The 19,488-nt window shown below is 42.5% G+C and overlaps 1 protein-coding gene across 4 annotated transcripts in view; it reads left to right on the top strand.

Moving 5' to 3' along the window:
• Window positions 1-1,968: 1,968 nt before the first annotated feature.
• TTC17 (tetratricopeptide repeat domain 17) overlaps window positions 1,969-19,488 on the top strand; it is a 105,313-nt gene continuing 87,793 nt past the window's right edge. For 3 of the 4 annotated variants that reach the window (XR_003096337.1, XR_003096339.1, XM_006034087.2), the window contains exon 1: window positions 1,969-2,155. Coding sequence is in view for 1 of the 4 variants with exons in the window: in XM_006034087.2 (XP_006034149.1) it covers window positions 1,997-2,155 (159 nt within the window). In the remaining 3 variants the exon portion in view is untranslated. Of the gene's footprint in view, window positions 2,156-2,362; window positions 2,520-19,488 lie in introns of those variants that run through there. The other variant, XR_003096338.1, reaches the window with a different exon arrangement.

The raw sequence follows: 19,488 nt of genomic DNA, 5'->3' as shown, positions 1-19,488 counted from the left end.
CTTTTACTTGTTCTTAAATGCATATAGACTCAATGCAAGATTTTAGTATCAAGCCGGGAAAAATCCATTTGTCAAAAAGCCTAGGTCAAGTAGACGTAGTATAAAAGGAGGTGAAACAGTTGTCTCCATGCATGACTCACTATGGCTGTCCCCTCCCTTGAGTGCCATATACAGCAGCATCCAATGGATAGGGGGTAAGAAGGCAGGTTCAGTGCTCTGCCCCAGCTGTCCAGCACATATAAAGCTCATGTCAATGCCAGACTGAGCAGCTTTGAAGAAAGGGCAAACAGCAACAATAATCACTGTCGTGTTGTAACTACTTAATTGCTATTATAATCTTACTGTCATTTCATTATTAATATTCTATTACTAATACTTTTAGTATGATCTCTGGGTGCAGAGCTGTACTGCTACCTGGCGCATTCACAGGTGGTTGGTAGAGTGTGGAATGACCTTCAGGGAAGGTTAGCTGTAATAAGCAGGGGTAACTGATGAAAAAGTTGTCACAGACCAAGCAGCGGTAGCACCACCAGGATGGGGTGAGGACAGCAGATGACAATTCTTTTCCTCCTGAAAAACCACGTGTATCTTTTGACGGGGCTGACACAGTGAGTACAGGTTGCCACTTTAATAAACCTGCCCAGCCCCCAGTTTTGGGTCTACAAGTCCTCAACGGCAGAAGATGTTTGAAGCTCGATGGCTACGAAGGCAGATGAAGGCTGCACTAGAGCGCGAACCCCAGTTGCCTTGGTCTCCTTGCCATGGGATCATGGTCCCGTCTGTCAAGAGCTGTGGGGGGCTTGTGTGCTGCAGCTTCTCCACAATAAAACAAGTCAGGCACAGGCCCCCTTCCCCTGTGGTAGAGTACAGGCAGTCCTCAGACTTAGGACACAATTGGTTCCTGAAAACATGTTTAAGTTGAAACATTCTAACTTGGAGACAATTTTCTCATGAGAAACCATGTTATAAATGGAGGATTGGTTCCTGAGCCAAGGCCCGATACCCTATTTTTACCAAAAATGCCCCAGAATTTTGTACTTGATCAATTATAGATGAGTAATGTAGCTACATTAATGTATTTACATTGTAAATAGCAATCATATTGATTCGGAAGGACTTCTTCGAGGTGACTTTGCTGGACTTTTTGAAAGGCTCTTGGTTGAACTTTTTGAAGGGTTCTTGGCTGGAGTCTTCTCAGGAGCCTTCGCTGCAGTTTCTTCTGGAGTCTTGTCTGCTTTCTCAAAGGAAGTGTCCAAGGAAGTTTGGACAGATGTTCTCCAGGGAGATGAGCAACGCAGAGAACTTGTTCACTGGCATGGCATCACATCGGATCAAGTGTTGTAAAGTCGAAACTGACATCCAAAAGTTGAAACAGGGTGTTAATTTATAAACATTGTAAGTGCGAAACATTGTAAGTCAAGGACTGCCTGTACATCCACATCAGGCAGGCTTCCCCAACCATCTTCCCACACGCAGAGAAGAGCATAGGGGAAAGATAATCCTCAACCGCGAGGGAGTGCCAGAGATTATGATGTGGTTTAATTATTACGTTATCTTCTTTTTACTGTATTGTCACTGTTATTTTCATTATTACTATTATAACCATTATTTTTATTGTTACTATTACTATCATCATTTTTATTATTACTATTAACATCGTCACCCTCTTCATTATTATTATCCTTATTTTAGTATCATTTTTATTCCTATTATTAGAAATGATTTGTCCTTGCTTCTATTACGTTATGACTTGATTATTACGTGCCATTAGTATTAATAATAAATGAATAGCAGCAATACTTGCAACACCGGCGCCAGGAGCGGCGCCACCCCACCTCCACGCCGTGACTCAAGCTTCTGGCCGAAAGCTCCGCCCCCTGGGCCGTGGGCCCGCCCCCTTCTGCTCTGGGGCGCGCGCTCGCTCTCTCTCTCGCCCAAAATGGCGGCCTCGGCGCTTCCGGTTCCGGGTGGTGCGGGGGGGCTGGGATCGGCGAAGATGGCGGCGGTCGGAGTGGCCGGGCGGGGCGGGCCGGGTTTGGTGCGCACCCCGCTGGGCTGGGTGCTGGGTCTGTCCCTACTGCTGGGCCTGGGGGCGCCGCCTGGCGCTGCCACCACCCACTGGGTGGTCACTGAGGACGGCAAGATCCAGCAGCAGGTGAGGGGCGGCCGGTGCCCGCCGGGACCCACACCCCCCGCTGGGCTGCGGGTGTAGGCGGCGTCCCGGCCTCGGCGGCCTCGGCCTTGCTCGCGCTGCTGCTCAGCCCCTGCCCTCGTGTCACCTCTCCGTCGCGGTCCTCGGGCCGGGAGTCTCCTGGGCAACCGCCTGGGCCACACAGGAGCAAAGTCCCCGGGGCGTCGGGTGCGAGGCTTCCCTCCGCCCTTGGGAAATGCCATTTCTGGGCCTCCCTATGAGTCCTGAGAGCTTCGTGGCGGGGATCCCCACTGGCACAGGCCACGGCAAGGGAAGGATGCGCTTCATGCTGTGGTCTGTTCCCGTTTGACACCTCTGGGCTTGTCTGGTGAGTCCTGAACGGGCGCCTGACAGTGCACCTCTAGGTGCTGCGGGCCCCCGGTTGAGAATCCCTCGGTCGCTGCTCGAGGGATTGCTCGTTAACGACATCCTGTCTCAGTCAAAGCACCTAATCCACTCTGGGAGGGGAGGTGTGTTTCCCTGCTCATCTAAATGGGTTTCTTCCACCATTCCTCTCTCCACTGCAACCTCCGGCATTCAGCATCAAGCTTCCTTGCTCATGAGACGAGCAGGGAAGCTTGACGTCAAATGTCAGAGGTTGCAGTGGAGAGAGGAATGGTGGAAAAAACCCTGGTCGTGCCCAGGTCACTCTCACATTCAGCAACCGCTCTCTGCCATGGTGTGATGCAGGGTACTAGGCAAGATGGGCCTCTGGTCTGACCCAGGAAATGGCAGGTCTTATGTTTTAGGTTCTTATGTTAATTCCAGCCTATGGTTGTATTTTGAGCCTTGAGTTCCTGGATGTCACTTGTTAAAGGGTGCTTGATTTTGTAGACTATGCTGGAAGAAAAGGGGAAGCCAAGTTCAATGAGTCTTAATGCTGAAGTAGCTTGGTTCTCATACAGTAAATGCCCTCTAACATGGAGCGGGGTAGGTTGTAACCGTGTTGGTCTAAGGGCATAGGCAGTCAAGGTTCTTTGAGTAAATCTGATATCTTTGGTTAGACGGACTAAATAGTTGGGGGAAAAAAATCCCAACTATTTAGTTGGTCTAATAAAAGGTATCAGACTTACCCAAAGAACCTTGTCTGCCTGTACCATGGAGGGGAATTTGTGATTACAGCATTAACCGTGATTAGTATTAGCAGTTACTAATCTGAGAGGGTGTGAAAAATGACTGCAGTGCCTGATGCTTTTATTGTCAATGCTTTTTGATGTGGCAGCCGTAATCTGAAGTGCAGATGGGTTTGACGTTCCTCTCCTTTTCTTTTCCTATTCTTCCCTTTTCCTTTGGGTTTTGGGAAGCAATGTATGGTAGTAATGCAGTGAGCTGTTGTAGCAAGTATCCATTCTCCTCTGTAGTACTTATATCTGCTTAGTCACAACTGGTTTTTTTGGTACGGAGCTGTTTCACAGTTGACTCGATTACAGAAGAGAGGCAGCTATTGTATATTTTACGCTTTTTTAAAAATTGTTTTAAAATCTGCTCCCTTGGTGTGTTAGAGAAACAGTCAGCATCTCTTCTTACATTAATGTTTTTTTTTACTCAAAAGGCAAAAAATAATTGAAACAATTAACTAGCTAGATTCAGCATCGATGACATGACTTTTGAGATTTCTGTCTCCACTGCCTAACAGACCTAATTAACTATGTGAGAGATGCTTCTGTTGTACTGTAGCTGTGATGATTTATGCATTATATATTTCACTTTCTTTTCTAAATTTTTGTGTGGAGTTTCTGTACCCTACCAAACAGCTACTAGGTTGCATCCTGGAAGCAGCTGAAATGAGAATATAAAGAGCTTTAAGATAAAAGTGCTTTGTGAATTGTAACGGTACATTTACATTTACAATAATGAATCAGGTAATTTAATACAAATGACATCCATCCATTTCTAACCTCATATTGTGTAGGCACTGAGGTAGTAAGGAACGTGGAGAGGTGGCTTCCTTTTTAGTAGTTTGTAACTTTGATTTCCCCCCCCCTGTTTATTAAGTGATACAACTGTTCAATTCATCTTTAGAAGTAAAATGTATGTAAAATGTTGTACCAGGATTCCCTCCTTTCTCTCTTTTTTAGAAGTAAAGGTTTCTGTCCAGTGAGATGCTAAATTTTTCCTCCAAGAACATTTTCTTTTTGTTAAAACCTGTATGGTATTAAGAATAGGAAGCTTACATGAGAAATCTGGGAAAAGAAGTATCAGTGCGCAGTGTCTATTCCAAATGTTGTGGTTGGGATTGCTTGGTTATACTTATAGTAATTGTAAAATCTGGTTGCTTGTCATTCAGAATGTCTACTAAGTAATTACTTATGTGACTAAAGAGGTCGAGAGAGAATGAATGAATAAATAAATAAATAAATGCCTATTTCAGATTTACAATACATACGCCATAGATTTCAGGCAATACCACTTAAGATTTATGGAGTATTTCTTGCACCAGGAATTCACTCAAAGCAGCATGGACCTGGAAGCTTACTACAACTCGCCATAAACATTGTGAAGGTGTGATACTAAATGTAAAAATATCCTTTCCTCTAGTATCCTGTTTGTCTTTGTTCACTTTCAGCACAATTGGAACAAAATGTCTTTGCCTTTTCAACATCCTTTCTAGATCTTTGCTCTGTCATATCTTACTTCCTTTCTTGTTTTGCCCCAAAACATTCTGTCCTACTTTTTTAAATTTCTTTGTTCCTGTATATCTTTTGCGACGTCTTGAAGCATAAAGTGTTATTTATTGTGCATTGCTTTCATGTAATAATTGCACATGAATGTATAGATAGGTGTAAAGAAAGTACGTATCACCATAGAATATAGCTATCATTAGGACTGGAACTTGTCAAAAAAAGCTATGTAGCAGCCTGTGCAACTGAAATATGTAGCTTTATCACTTTCTGATAATTAATGCTTCTGCAGCAAATAGTGTAATGACCTTCAGCAAAGAATCTTCTATAAGTTTACATGTATCCTGCACATCTTACTGAAAGAGCTCTGCAAGAACTTCCAAGCAGGAGACATTCATAATCTTTAGGGCTTCAGTGCTTTATGAATAATTGAACATTTTGTTGTTGGATTTAAAGTTATTCTGTTTCACTGCAAAGAGTAGCAGTGATTCTCCTCTTTCAAAGTTGCTATATCTTATCTTTTCTTGAACATGGATTGTAATCCAGTCCCTAAATTGCCTTGTACACTGGCATTGGTAGGGTAAATAATTTAATAAAACCATAGACTTAGAGGACACAGATGACCCAACAGCTGTTTTATGCTCCTCTGACCTCAGTTTGGGTGGGGTCTCTCTAAATGTTGTCACCAAGGAATATATTACTTTTTACTTGTAGGTGCATCTGGTGCTTGTCTTTTACTATTAGAAAGGTTTAGTATGCTGAAAGACCCTTATCGGTTTAGATTTTATATTTTCTACATCTGAGCTTGTTCCTATATCTTAATTCTAAAGGGAGTAGGAAGCTAATTATGGGAATCTCATTACAATTTCCATAGAGGAATCTCTTTATGGTATTCATAAATTCAGAATTTGTGACTGGAGCTTCTATTTTGACTGCAGCAGGGTTCCATGGAATTTTATTTTATTTTATGGATTTCCATAAATTAAAATGTTCCTTTTGGGGGTGGGGAGAGGAGGTATTTTCCTTTTGAGTGAAAACAACAAGTTTTTTGCTAGGTGGACTGAAGGATTATATGCTTTGAATATTTACCTTTTTATCAAACAACGAAATATGAGTTCATCATTTCTTAGTAGTAATCAGTGAACTATAACAAGCTGCCCTCCATTGACAACAACAGTAAGATATGAAGGTAACTGTTTACCACTTGAATTATAAGCCTTTGCACTGAATCTTGGTGTTTCCTATCCATTGCTTCCTATGTCATCTTATCAGATCACTTCATTTGCACAAGGGCTAGCCATGAGATTTGGGTGTGAAGCAGTTAGAACATGCCAGACTAAACTGGAAATGGCTTACCGAGGGTGTTGACTAAGATCTTAGTCTAGTTAGCACTTGCTTTCCTTTGCTTTAGCCTTCCCAGCAATCTGAGAAACGGACAGGGAAGTTATGTCTCCATTTTAGAGAAATTTTGAGGCAGTCCAGTGACACTCGGGTATCTGAATGAAGGGCGTATGCCTCAGACTAAACATAGGCGAGGCTTAAACAATGGGCTTTACTAAGCTAATTCATTCTGGTTATCCTTATAAGTAGCACCACTCCAACCTTCGGGTTATCTCAATGAATGGTGTTCTTTGTTACCAAACTGGACTGGGTTACTGCATCAGGAGCTGAAAGTGAAGACAATTTAGAAACTCTACCTACAGTATGTTCAGAATGCAGTAGCCTGTTTTTTTGCAGGGAAAGATATTTCAGAGGAAATCTGTTTATAGGTTAAACATTCCTCTTGTGTGATACCTTGCAGGTTAAAATTCTCCATGTCAAAAAACGCTTCCCTGCTTACAACCCAGTGACTAGTTTCTCCCTGAGTTAATGTAGCTAACACATCCTGAATGACACTGGGACAAGGAGTACTCCTTGTCACTTGTGGAGTACTCCTGCCAGAGACTTGGGCTTGGTGTTACAATCTAACAGTTTTCGGTATTTTGAAGAAATCGCTTCTGGCCACTTGATGTACTTGACTAAGTAGACATAAACTGGAATAGCAGTTTTCAAGTAAGTTAGTTCATATATACATCAGAGAATTAGGGTTGTAAGGGACCTCAGGAGGTCATCTAGTCCAGCCCTGTACTCGAAGCAGAACCATCCCCAACTAGATCATTCCAGCTAGGGCTCTGTCGAACCAGACCTTAAAATTTTCTAAGGATGAAGAGTCCATCACCTCTCTAGGTAACCCATTCCAGTGCTTTGCCATCCTCCCAGTGAGAGAGTTTTTCCTAATATTCAACCTAAACTTCACTTTCTAAAACGTCATAGAATCCTAGAAAGTTAGGGTGGAAAGGACCTCAGAAGGTCATCTAGTCTAGCCCCCTGGTCAAAGTAGGACCACCCCCAACTAGATCATCCCAGCCAAAGCTTTGTCTAGCCAGGTTTTGAAAGCCTCCAAGGATGATGCTTCCACCACCTCTTTGGGTAACCTGTTCCAGTGCTTTACTACCCTCCTAGTGAGAAGATTCTTCCTAATATCTAACCTAAACTTCCCTTGCAGCAAGTTGAGACTGTTGCTCCTTGTTCTGTCATCTGCCACCACTGAACAGTCTAGCTCCATCCTCTTTGGAAACCCCCATCAGCAGTTAAAGGCTCCTATCAAATCGCCTCTCAGTCTTCTTTTTCCAGACTAAATAAGCCCAGTTCCCTCAGCCTCTCCTCGTAAGTCATGTGCCCCAGCCCCTGAACCATTTTTATTGTCTACATCCTTTCTGTAGTGGGGGACCCAAAACTGGACACGGTACTCCAGATGTGGCCTCACCAGTGCTGAATAGAGGGGAATAATTTACTTCCCGCGATCTGCTGACAATGCTTCTACCAGTGCAGCCCAGTATGCCGTTAGCCTTTTTGGCAACAAGGGCACACTGTTGACTCATATTCATCTTATTGTCCACTGTAAACCCCAGGTCCTTTTCTGCATAACTGCTGCCTAGCCAGTCAGCTCCCAGCCTGTAGCAGTGCATAGGATTGTTCTGTCCTTAAGTACAGGACTTTACAGTTGCCCTCATGAGATTTTTTTTGTTTATTTGTTTGTTTTTTGCCCAATCCTCCATTTTGTCTAAGTCACTCTGAATCATAGCCCTACCCTCCAGCATATCCTACTCCCTACCTTTTGGTGTCATCTTTCATATGTGCTTTTGAATTTGGGAAACACTATGTCCTGCCAATCCACTGATAAAGTAATCGTGTCTCTAATACATTGGCTTTCACAACCTATGATGTAAAGTTCAGACTTTATGCAATAGATTTTTATACTGCCCTGGTTGTCACAAAGATTGACCTGTGCCCAAACTAACTACTTGGCATAACATGTGCTGTGATGCAAACATAGCAGAGAAATTTGAAAAGGGGCAAACAAAAATGAACGACACAATATTATACAGCTCTGCTGGTTGGGAGGAACTGCTTTATCAGTCCTGTGCACAAAGTGTTCTGTCTCATCAAGGGTGGGGGAATAAGTGTGTAGTCTTATAGAACGGATAACAAGATCCAGCTGCAATGGGGTCAGGTGATTGCCTTGTCAGCACCTGATTCCTGTAAATGTTGGAAGATCTAAATTGAAACAAGGGAGCTACACAAAGCCAGTCAGCTCTTATGATAGGGCTTGGAGCCAGGGGACTCCTAGGCAGATAGTCTAAAGCACTAGGGACCAACTTTTTCTGCAGGTATCCCACAAATTAGCTCTTCATCCTCCCATGTGCCACTCCTGTCTGATCTGCTCTGCTTCCTTCTCCCTCCCTCATCTTTTGCTCTTTCTGCTTCCTTTCTTATATTCCATGCCTGGTTTGCTGCTTTGCTTTCTGTTCCCTGCCTTATCTGCAGTTGTGCTGCCTGTCCCTCCCCAGTCTACCACGTGCCGCACAGAGGTTGCTTGCGCCACTTGGGGCACCTGTACTGCAGGTTGGTCACCCCTGCTCTAAAGGAAGGCTGGAGAAAAACTGCCAGGAATTTACTTTCATCTGGCACAGAAGTCTCTGCATCAGGGGAAGGGGAACTTCCTTGGATTTATGTTGAACTGTTTTATTTTGGGGTTTGCTCTATGGGGGAAGAAAGGTCCTCAGCTAAACCTAAATGAAACATTTTACCCCACCAAGGCTAGGGAGGTGGGTCACCTTCTTTCATGGCAGTATAATCTTAAAGAGTTGGTAATGTGCATTTGATTAAAGATTGAATGTAAGCATGACACAAATTTAAACAAGACAGTCCTAGTGTCAGGATGATTCCTGGATGGCTTTAAAGCTAGTTAATACTTTACTGATGTCAGGTTAACCTTAGTGTTTGTGACACTGAAGTTAGGAGAAAACAGTGGTGTACTTGGTGTTAGACTGGTGGAAAACTTGAATCCAGAATCCAGTGCAGACAAATAAAAGCTGCTGTCTTACTGCCTGCTAAAGGATCTGTGACCATACTTCTGCCTATCAGGTTATAATGACTTTCCTACTGAGTATACCAAAAAAGGCAACTGTTCTCTTGTGGCACTGTTCTTCTAAATAGAAGTTTGTATGGCTTTAGTGAATTTTTCTTCCAGGCCTGCTCTGCTGCTCTAACCCCCCCCCCCTTCCCCCCAACCTCTCTCCTTTTTTTTCCTCAAAACCAAAAAAATTCAAGTTACTTATGGCACACACGTCCTTGAGGGAGAAGACTGGAGTGCACACAGTTTTTGGTGATATTTATAAGATGACCAAAACTAGTGGCCAGTTTTTACTGACTAGCATATCCAGCATGAGCACTGAAAGCTTTAAGCATGGATCAAATAGCAGATCATTCTTGAGAGGAAGATCATAGCTTGGTTTAAGACAAAACTCATCTTGGGACAGCTGTATTTCAGATGCAGGTTTTCTTTGGCCAAGTTGTCTTAAACCTTCTCTTAGCCTATGAAATGGAAAAAGTATCATTTCGTATGTGAAAACATGTGAGGAGGTGACAGGAGACATTTACATGTATGTGTTTTGTCTTTATACGGTACTTTTGTAAAGTTTGATCCTCAGTCTGTGCTCTGAAGGTTGTGAGCCTAGCTTGATTGTTTTACGCATGTTTCGAAATTTCTGACTACAGTGGTATTTTGCCAGCTTTGGGTTTTGTCAGAAAGTTTACATTAAACTAAATATATTCACGTCAAGCTCAGTGGTTAGCTATTAATCAAATTTACCAGTAGTCATGATGAAGAGCTTTGATCAATTAGAGATGCAGAGTTTCTTGGTTTGCTAGAACGAGTGCACTGAACTGATTGTGTGTGAAAGAACCCTCTTTGAGCCAGAGGAGCTGTTAAGCAAAGCAGAGGGCTTTACTGAGATGAAAAAAACACCGTAACAGCTAAGTTTGGAAAAATGCTTAGGTCAAGATTTGTGTGGTTGTAGTCATGATGAAAGTAAAACCTCTTACAGGGGTTCACATTTGCCACTTAATCTAGCTTGCTTGCATTGGTTTGAGCGGGAGGAATGCCACCTACTCACTTTGTAAATTTGAAATTGTACAGTTTAGTGTTTTGGGAATCAGTGCTCCTGAAGTCCCACTGACATCACTGGAACTGCAGGTACTACAAATTAGGGGGTTGTGTAAGAACTTTCCTTTAGTCCTTTACTTATTTATCTTTGTCACATACCCCAGCCTTTTCTCTTCTGTTCTTTCCTTCTTCTTTCTATCGGGGTCATGTCTTTCAACTGTAAAAGTTTATTAGGACAGGAACTGACATGATTCAACATTTCAGAGCCAGTCAGGCAGCTGAGGAAGCTCTGCTTTATGATTGGCATATTTTGTCCATATTGCCTTGCAGACTTCATAGTAAAAAGACAGTTTGGAAGTGACCCAAGGACATGCTTGAACAATGGGCCTGTTAAAGTCGGAAAACTGCAAAGCAACCAAGAATGCAAAATCAGACTTTTCAAGTCATCCTGCTTATTTGTTTGCACTTAGAGCTGAACCTCTGCCATAAGTGTACTTAGAAATGGGTATGGCATTTGTGGTGAATCTAAAAACATACCACAAGGTTTCCGGTCCTAAAAACACACAAGGGCATACACTTGTTAATCATATAGGAAACTGATTAGATAATCTAGTTGTTCATTTGGTTTTTGTTAGACATTAACTATTACAATTGTAAATTTGTTGGGGATCTTGTAATAACATTTATCCCGTCCTTTTCTGGCATCTTTATTGGGAAGTACAGAATAGAAGTGTATTTTATGCTCCTAAAAATCAAAATAGTTTGCTGTCATCTCTACTCCTGGCAGTGTGTGCTTACACGCCGTGCTTTGATATGGGAGGATAAGATTGTTAAGATTAGCCTTAACCAGTTGTTCAGGGATTCCATGATGGAGCTCTCGGTTCTCAGAGTGCAGCACAAACAGATGAGGTGGTTAAGTCATCAGCTTTGGTGACAAGACCGCTTGTATATTTGCTCTGCATTCTGCAGTGGCCAGGAAGTGACAAGAGGGATTCACTTAGGGCCCTGCTCATGTTTAAATTAAAGCTCAATAGAAACCAGCTATAGAGTTGTTGCACATTTTCAGACACTAACTTTATAGCTGGTTGGCTCTCTTTATAGCTGGATAGTAACTTTTATTGTGTAATGATTACTTTACATTTAGACTGGCCACATATGCAATGTGCAGTTAACCAGTTAATTGTGTAATACATGTCACGGGTAGCAGGGGCCGCAGAGGCCATTCTGTCAATAAGTGGGTGCACGCGTAAATCTGTATTGCTCTCCCCATTTAAAGCAATCAAATGACCAGTGATAATAGGTTGGCACTTGGGATACAGGGCTCTGTCTGCCTAACCAGTGAAGTAGGATGGTGTTGATTGTTATGAGGATGATAGTACGCTAGAAGAAAGGGGTATCTTCATTTGACACATGCTTAGGTCTGTTATCTCTTAAGGTCTTTGAGGGATATCTGTTCTGCAGGCCTATTTGTGTGACAGTCAAATTTTTCTGGGCTATATATGTGAAATCCTTAAACTGTGTGTCTGAATTACCCATTCTTCTATAGCTTAAGTCTTTCCCCCCTTTTCTTTAGTAGTCCCTTTGGTTAATACTGATTAGTTTCAACATATACCACACTGCTTCAACTTATACCACTGCTGCCTGAGTTGTGGATAGTTCAAACTCAGTTTCACATCGCTCTTTCTAGATGCTTCTTCCTATAGCATCCCTTGGAGCAGTTGCCTCCAGCTACATCTCACTTGTACTTTGAGTACACAGGAGTACATGAATCTTTTCTTTATTACTTTTCCTCTTGCCCAAAAATGTATGGATTTAAATCCCGTGTGTGCAGTCCTCTGCAGCTTTTTCTGGAGTGTCAGGCTAGTTCCATTTATCCACAGATCATAAAACTTCTTGATACAGAGAAACAAAAATGCCTGGTGGAAAACACTGATTCAGAACTGTTTTGCATCTGACTGGGAGCCAAGATTTAAGATATAGTAGACTGAAAAACCATCTCTAGAGGGAAATAATGGAAGCTGTGTTGCTTGCTTAAGAAAAATACGGGAAGGATCATCCCTACTGTAGGGAATGGGGTAGATAACATATCTCCTCCAAAAGATCTAGCTTCTGTTCTTTTGGATTATACTGTAATAGACAAATGCAAAGCACTAACAGTTTTGCTTGGGCATTTTTACTGAACCATTCAAGGAGAGTACCAGCTTTCTGCATCAGTTTGGAAATTATTTATTTCAAAATGGTTTTGACTAAGATAGAAATAATTTTTTATCTCAATTTCACTGAGTGTAATATAATTTAGACTGTGGGAAAATGTACTGCTGGATGCTGCCAAGCTTTCAGGTTTAATTATTTGACTACCTTAGAAAGTACAGAGTACTGCCAGCCTATACTGGTCCATGCAAAGCTTTCAAGATTTGTTGTAGCTCTAAAAGCCCCTCTGGCTTCAGTATTGTGCAAAGTCAGCTTTCTTCTTGTTGAATCGAGTCCTTTTTGCTGTAACGTCCTTTGTGTCAGTGGGTACATTTGAGCAACTGTCCCTTTAAAGAGACACTTTCACCTTAGAGCAAGTGTTCTTTGTTCAACTTTAACCTAAAAGTGGCTTATAGCAGAGGCACTGCAGAAAGTCAGATGGTAGGAGCTATTTGAGTTTCAATAAGAGCTTTTTCATTGATCAGCTTCTCTCCTCACTTGGGATTTTAGTAAAGCTCTAGTCTTGTTTGGACTTTTCAGTCGCCATTTAAGTACGAAGAAGGAAGAACTAGCGCATGTATCTTTTGTGCCAACAGTCAGTGGTCCATGTAATTACCTAAACGCTCAAAGCAATCATCTTTCTGACATAAGAATATCTTAAAAATGAGGCTCTAGATATTGGGGGTAAAGATATTAGATGAGACTCAGATATTAGAGGTAAAGATAGCAGGAAAAAATGTAAATAGGTCCTTCAAAACATGCAAAAATGTTTTAATCAAAATCAAAGATCAGTACTGGGAATATCACTTTTTAGCATGTCAAAATTCATTATACAAAATAATAGTATACCTTTGCCCTATTTCTTTGAATTTGATTTTTTTTTTAAATCAACAAATGCCTTTAAAATGGGAAGAACAGTATGATAAAGGTCCTTTCGGCAAAACTTTCAAAGCTGACTAGCTAGATATCCACCTATCACTAATTTCCTTGGGAGTTGTGTGTAAGGCCTGAGACACAAACATATTTACCTTACTGTAATTTATATCTCGCTTGTACACTATTGTAAATGACATTAGGACCCAAAGTGGACAGATTAGCTGCATATCATAGGCTGCTGTTACCACTAGATGGGAGGGTAGTAGTAAATGGCTTTTCCAGGATAAGCTGTGGAGAGATGACACACATGCTGATGTAGGTTACAGCTATATAATCTTACCCCTGATTTTTCTTGAACTAATTCTATACTATCTACTCCTTGTTTACATGTCTTCAGGTGTTATGCATCCAAGCTCTAAAACTGCTAGTCAGCTTTGCAGTTGTATGGGGAAAGGATCCACGCTTCTAGTTCTCATTGCAGACACAAAGGGCCCTGTCCCTGCTACTGATATCACCTACATAAAACCTGAACTTGCTGTTGCTGTGCTTTACACATCAAGGGTTCAGCTCTAAATCCCCAAGTTGGCATCCTGTTTATTGAAGTTGTGGGGATATCCAAGTCTTTTTTCCAATATGCAAGTTGGATCTTTACATCCCAGATGACTTAGCATTTTGTTTCCTATTATCTTATCGCTATAATGCATAGTAGCTTTTACATGATGACGGAAAAAAGGAGCAAATATAATGATCCATGCAAGTAGGGGAAATTCCTCAACATTAATTTTCTTTTAAGTGAAGCATGAGGACTTTTGTCATAAAAATGGAGCACTATGCTGGCAAATCTGTTGTAGTCATCAGTAATCAAGTTTTTTTCCTGAAAATTGTACTATTAAAATGAGGTTGAGAATAGAATCTACCACATAAGTGTAGTGCACAGTTTGTAGGACAAATGCACAAAGAAAAACCTACATAGACCCTTTAGAAAAAATGGTGCTACAGCCCTGCTTTCAACAATCGCAGTGAAACTTCACCACAGCTATGTCCAATGTGAAGATTTCATTCAGACGCTGTCCAATCTTGATCCCATAGACTGTCAGTTTTGCAAATACTGTCTCTGTAGTATGCATCTTCTTCCATGTAAAGGCATAGGTTGTCACATTGTAAATGGGTACCACATGGAAAAGGAATAGTATGCAATTTTGGGTGCTGGACTGATATAAAAATAATCTACCCTTTCCTCAGACAGTCAAATACTACATATTTGGCCAAGGAAATATATTGCCTCTATATGGGGAAGGAGCAAATCCCATGGATGGGGACCTACCAAAACCATGATTTTTCATTTTCTGTGGAAAACAGTGGATTCTGTGACTTTGGTGGGCTTGCTTAAAACAGCTTAGCGAAAGCCCTGCAATCTTGAACGGGGGGGGGAGCAGGAGGAACAGGGCTGCTCACAGCAGGTGGTGGGGAAGCTGCAAGCAGGTGCACTCACACCTTGGGGCTGACAGTGGAGGAGGGCCTGGGGCTGCGCTGCTGCCAGCCCCTTCTCCACCGTCCACCCTGAGGTGCAGGTGGATTTTAATTGAATAGATTGGGGATTGCCCAAAACCGTGGCTTAATTACTCTAATTTAATCCATACTTAATAATGTGTGTATTAATAGCTTCCCCGGGCTTAATCAGGGTAATTAAACCAAAGTGTTGGGCCATCTGCCAATCTATGGGGAAGGGCAGGACTCCAGGGCCCCTTAGCTAATCAGAGACATAGGGAGGGTGGGGCCTGCTGCAATAAGCCCATGAAAATAGCAGTCAGCCCCTACTGGGGCTGGTTTTGTTCCACATCTTCATCAGCGACCTGGAAGATGGCATAGAGTGCACTCTCAGCAAATTTGCAGGTGACACCAAGCTGGGGAGGAGTAGTGGATATGCTGAAGGGTAGGGCTAGGATTCAGAGTGACTTAGAGAAATTGGAGGATTGAGCCCAGAGGAACCTCATGATGTTCAACAAGGGCACGTGCAAAGTCCTGCACTTAGGACAGAACAGTCCCATGCACCAGTACAGGCTTGGGGCTGACTGGCTGGACAGCAGCTTTGTAGAAAAGGACCTGGGGATTACAGTGGACAACAAGCTGAATATGAGCCAACAGTGTGCCCTTGTTGCCAGGAAGGCTAATGGCATACTGGGCTGCGTTGGTAGGTGTGTTGTCATAGGTCAAGGGAAGTGATTATTCCCCTCTATTCAGAACTGGTGAGGCCACATCTGGAATACTGTGTTCAGATTTGGCCCCCCCCACTAGAGGAAGGCTGGATAAATTGGTGAGAGTCCAGCAGAGGGCAACAAATATGATGAGAGGGCTGGGGTACATGACTTCTGCAGAGAGTCTGTTGGAACTGAGCTTAGTTAGTCTAGAAAAAAGGAGATTTAGGGGGATATAATAGTAGCCTTCAACTACCTGAAGGGGGTTTCCAAAGAGGATGGAGCTAGACTGTTCTCAGTGGTGGCAGATGACGGAACAAGGACCGAGTTGCAACAAGAGAAGTTTAGGTAATTAAACCAAAGTGTTGGGCCACTGATAATCTGTGTGGAAGGGCATAGTGAGAATTTTCTCACTATGAGGATAGTAAAACACTGGAACAGGTTACCCAAGAGGTGGTGGAAGCTCCGTCCTTGGAGGTTTTCAAGACCTGGCTAAACAAAGCTTTGCCTGGGATGATTCTGCTTTGAGCCAGGGGTTGGACTAGATGACCTCCTGAGGTCCCTTTCCACCCTTATTTTCTGTGATTTCTATGATCTCCCTGAAAAGTCGGCTGCCTGACTCCTCGAGATGGGTAGGACCCTACCCATGGAATGGACTTGCTTCAAAGACTGTAAAAAAGGGGAAAAAAGCAGTAAGCTACAGGACACCCTGGCAACTGACTGCCAGGGTGACTAACTGTAACTACCAGCTCTCTGATGGAACTATTACCATTGCTTTTGAAATAAGAGGAAAGTTTTAAAAGACCTAGTAACACTCACATTGATTAAAACAAACAGAACCTGCCCACAGAATGACTGATGGATGCACTGTGTGTGTGCGTGCAGTAGGGAAGAGCTGTTGAGGTGTAAATATGAACTTGTACCTGAACTGCAAGTTCATATTTTGCACTGGGTGGGGAGATGATTGAAATGGCTTGAAGGAGGTAATAAGCCTGGAAACTGTTTTGGCAGTGTTTTGATCTGAGAAGGTAACTACCTCCTCAGTTATGGCAGTAATAAAGAACTTAATTGTTTAGTCTTTGTTTATATGCAGCAATTGGTTTTCAAGACAGGTGAACTTGTAACATTATCTCAACTCCTGCCATGTCTGTGGGATCTTTGGATTGTTAAATTCCATAAAACATGATGTTGCAGGGATGTATTTGGTAGCTGTGTTGGTCTGAGACAAAAAGAAGTGCAAAACTTTAGAACTCTTGGTTCAGAGATGATACCTTTTATTAGACCAACTAAGACATCACAAAAAAATTATCTTTTTCTGCGAGCTTTTGCGCACATGCGACCTTCCTCAGGCTCAGGGAAAGTTAAAGATGGTAAAAAGTCCCCATAGGTAGAAAATAATTTTTGCACAGAGGAAGTCGAAGGTGGAAGTCTGTTCCTCTGGGTCCATGAGAGTGTCTTTGTAAGTTGCTCTTTCATATGCAGATAAGGCAGGATTCCTTCGCTGGTGGTGTCAGATGGCAGAGAGGTATAGAAATCTTTCTTGCTATATAAAACATCATGTTTGTGTTTTTTCAGTCAAGAATCCTGCTTTATTTAATGTAACATACACTTTTCTCCTGTAGTTCTCTTAAGTTCTTTATTCATTTCATAATTGAAAAACTGAAGAACAGAGGGATTAATAGGCCTCATTGAAATAATCTTTGAGCTATTAAGGAGATAATTTAGAGCAGGTGTGTCAAGCATATATGGCTGATGGGACAGTTCCAGCCTGTAGATCTGTCATCCAGCCTACGGGTCTCCTGGAGGAGCCAGAAATTTGGGGTAGGGTGAGTGGTGACAGCATTAAGCGCTGTGGTTCGCAAAGCACAGGGTGTAATGGCTTGTCATTCACCCCACTAATGGATTCTGGAGTAGGGAACTCCATTGGGACTCCTTTCACTGGCAATGGGGTAGAGGTATGTCCCAGTCCAGCCAACTGAGTGCAACCCCTTTATACAGTAATGTGTATATAGAATTTATTTATGAACCCATACTGCTTAGGTCTGTGTATTAATGTGCCTTTAAAGTTGTCATTATGTCTTAGAAAGTGTATTATAACCTAAGGAGTTTTTATTTAATCAGAATATGTCCAGGTAAATTCTGATTTCCCCCCCACCCCCCAAGAAAAAAACCCAGAAAGTTTTGCATATATCAAACTTGTCATAGGTCAAATATTAAGTTTAACATCAAAAAGTTTACTCAAAAATGGGTCTGTTACAGCTTGCTTAATTCAGGCTCTACACTAGTCTTAAAAAGAAGTGATGTTGGCTGTATTGATTTGAGTAAGTGAGTGTATGGGAGGGTCATAGAGTATTTGCAGTGTTTTCCCCGTAAAACCAACAGACACCTAGCTTTATGTAAACAGTCTGTTGCTGGAGGTGGAGAGGGGGAAATGGGATATCTATTACAAGGCTTTATGGCAATGGTTCCCAAACTTTTTTTTTCTGCAGCCTGCTGCTAGGAACTGAGGGTGGCAGGCCTGGGGGCAGAGGAGCTCCCGGCATGCAGCATAGCTCATCTTGTGTGTGACACTGCCAGCATTGCTTATGCGGACCTCATTTGGGTCACAACCCGGGGCTGGGAACTGCTGCTTTATGGAGTTCCCTGGTGGGCTGGGATGGCCATATGAACCAGCTCAAGAACTTTTCTACTTAGCTTTTCCTTGTAGGGGTGGAGGAAGGAAAGAGACTCAGGTCATTCTGAGCTAGAGAACTATCTGTCTTCAGTCTCCAGGAATATTTCACTTAATTATTACAGCCTCGTATACTAAAATGGGTACTAGAATTCACTTTAAGATATGTCAACTAGCATATAATTGCGGTGTATTAGTTACTAAGACTAGAAACAGTTAGTAGGGATTTATAGCTATTATCTACCTTTTTTAAAAAAAAACTTACTTACCCACTACTGTTGTTTTTTCCAGAAGTGACACTCAGTTATAATTTTAAATGCAGCACAACAATCAAAGCAGAAGCTGTCTAGTATAGATGATTTCTGAAGGAATGCATGTCAGGTTCTCAGTGCATGACGGGCTGGGACTTCCCAGTTTTTGTATGGTGACGAGCGTGCAGTGTTGCAGAAAATCAGGCCCCAAGTATCTCAAGCTGGCACAGAAAAAGGTTAATAGCTAGCACTGCACTCTTGTTCTGTGACTTGCTAACTTCACATGAGCAATCTCTGACAAAGCCAAGGGTAGAAGTCAGTTTTTGTTACTTTGTTAGTAGAATTCTTTCCGCCTTTGCCCCCCCCTCCCCTTCTGTGCCCTTCACTTGCACACTTCAGTTCCTACAGTGACGTTGTTAAAGCACAGCAGCTTAGTTAGTAGTGATTTTCAGTGGAACCTGTGAGGATAATGTAGTGGGTAAACATATGCCTAGTCTGTATAACAGTCAAACCAGATTTGCATCTCATTTTTTCTTCTGTAATGGATATTGGCCCTTACAATAACCAACGTGGTGGTAAAGGAGTGAACTGGGGACCTCTAAATCCATGACAGCTGAACTTATTCACTTGAGGTAAAGGAGGAACAGTTAACTGGCATTATTAGTTGCTTTATCCTCTATGGCAGGGGTGTCAAACTTATCTGGCCCCTGGATGAAGGGCATGGGGCTGATCTCCAGGCTGGATCAGGCCCACAGACAAGACCCACATGCAAATCCAATCAGCATAGGGAAAAGAGTTCCTCATCTTTTATTCGCATATTTAGAAGCATCTTGATGCCCACCTTGCTGGGGTCATCTGACCACAGCAGTCTTTCCTGCCCAAGTGCATGGGGGCTGGACACAAAGATCTTGTAAGGTCCTTTCCAGTCCCTAACATCTATGACAGGGGTGTCCAACCTTTTTGAATGTGGGGCCGGATCATGAACTTTTTATCACCCAGTGGACC

This window comes from Alligator sinensis, unplaced genomic scaffold (genome assembly GCF_000455745.1).
Source record: "Alligator sinensis unplaced genomic scaffold, ASM45574v1 scaffold267_2, whole genome shotgun sequence".
Lineage (NCBI taxonomy): Eukaryota > Metazoa > Chordata > Crocodylia > Alligatoridae > Alligator > Alligator sinensis.
Note: the sequence above shows the minus strand (reverse complement) of the source record. Positions and strands in the feature narration are given on the sequence as shown.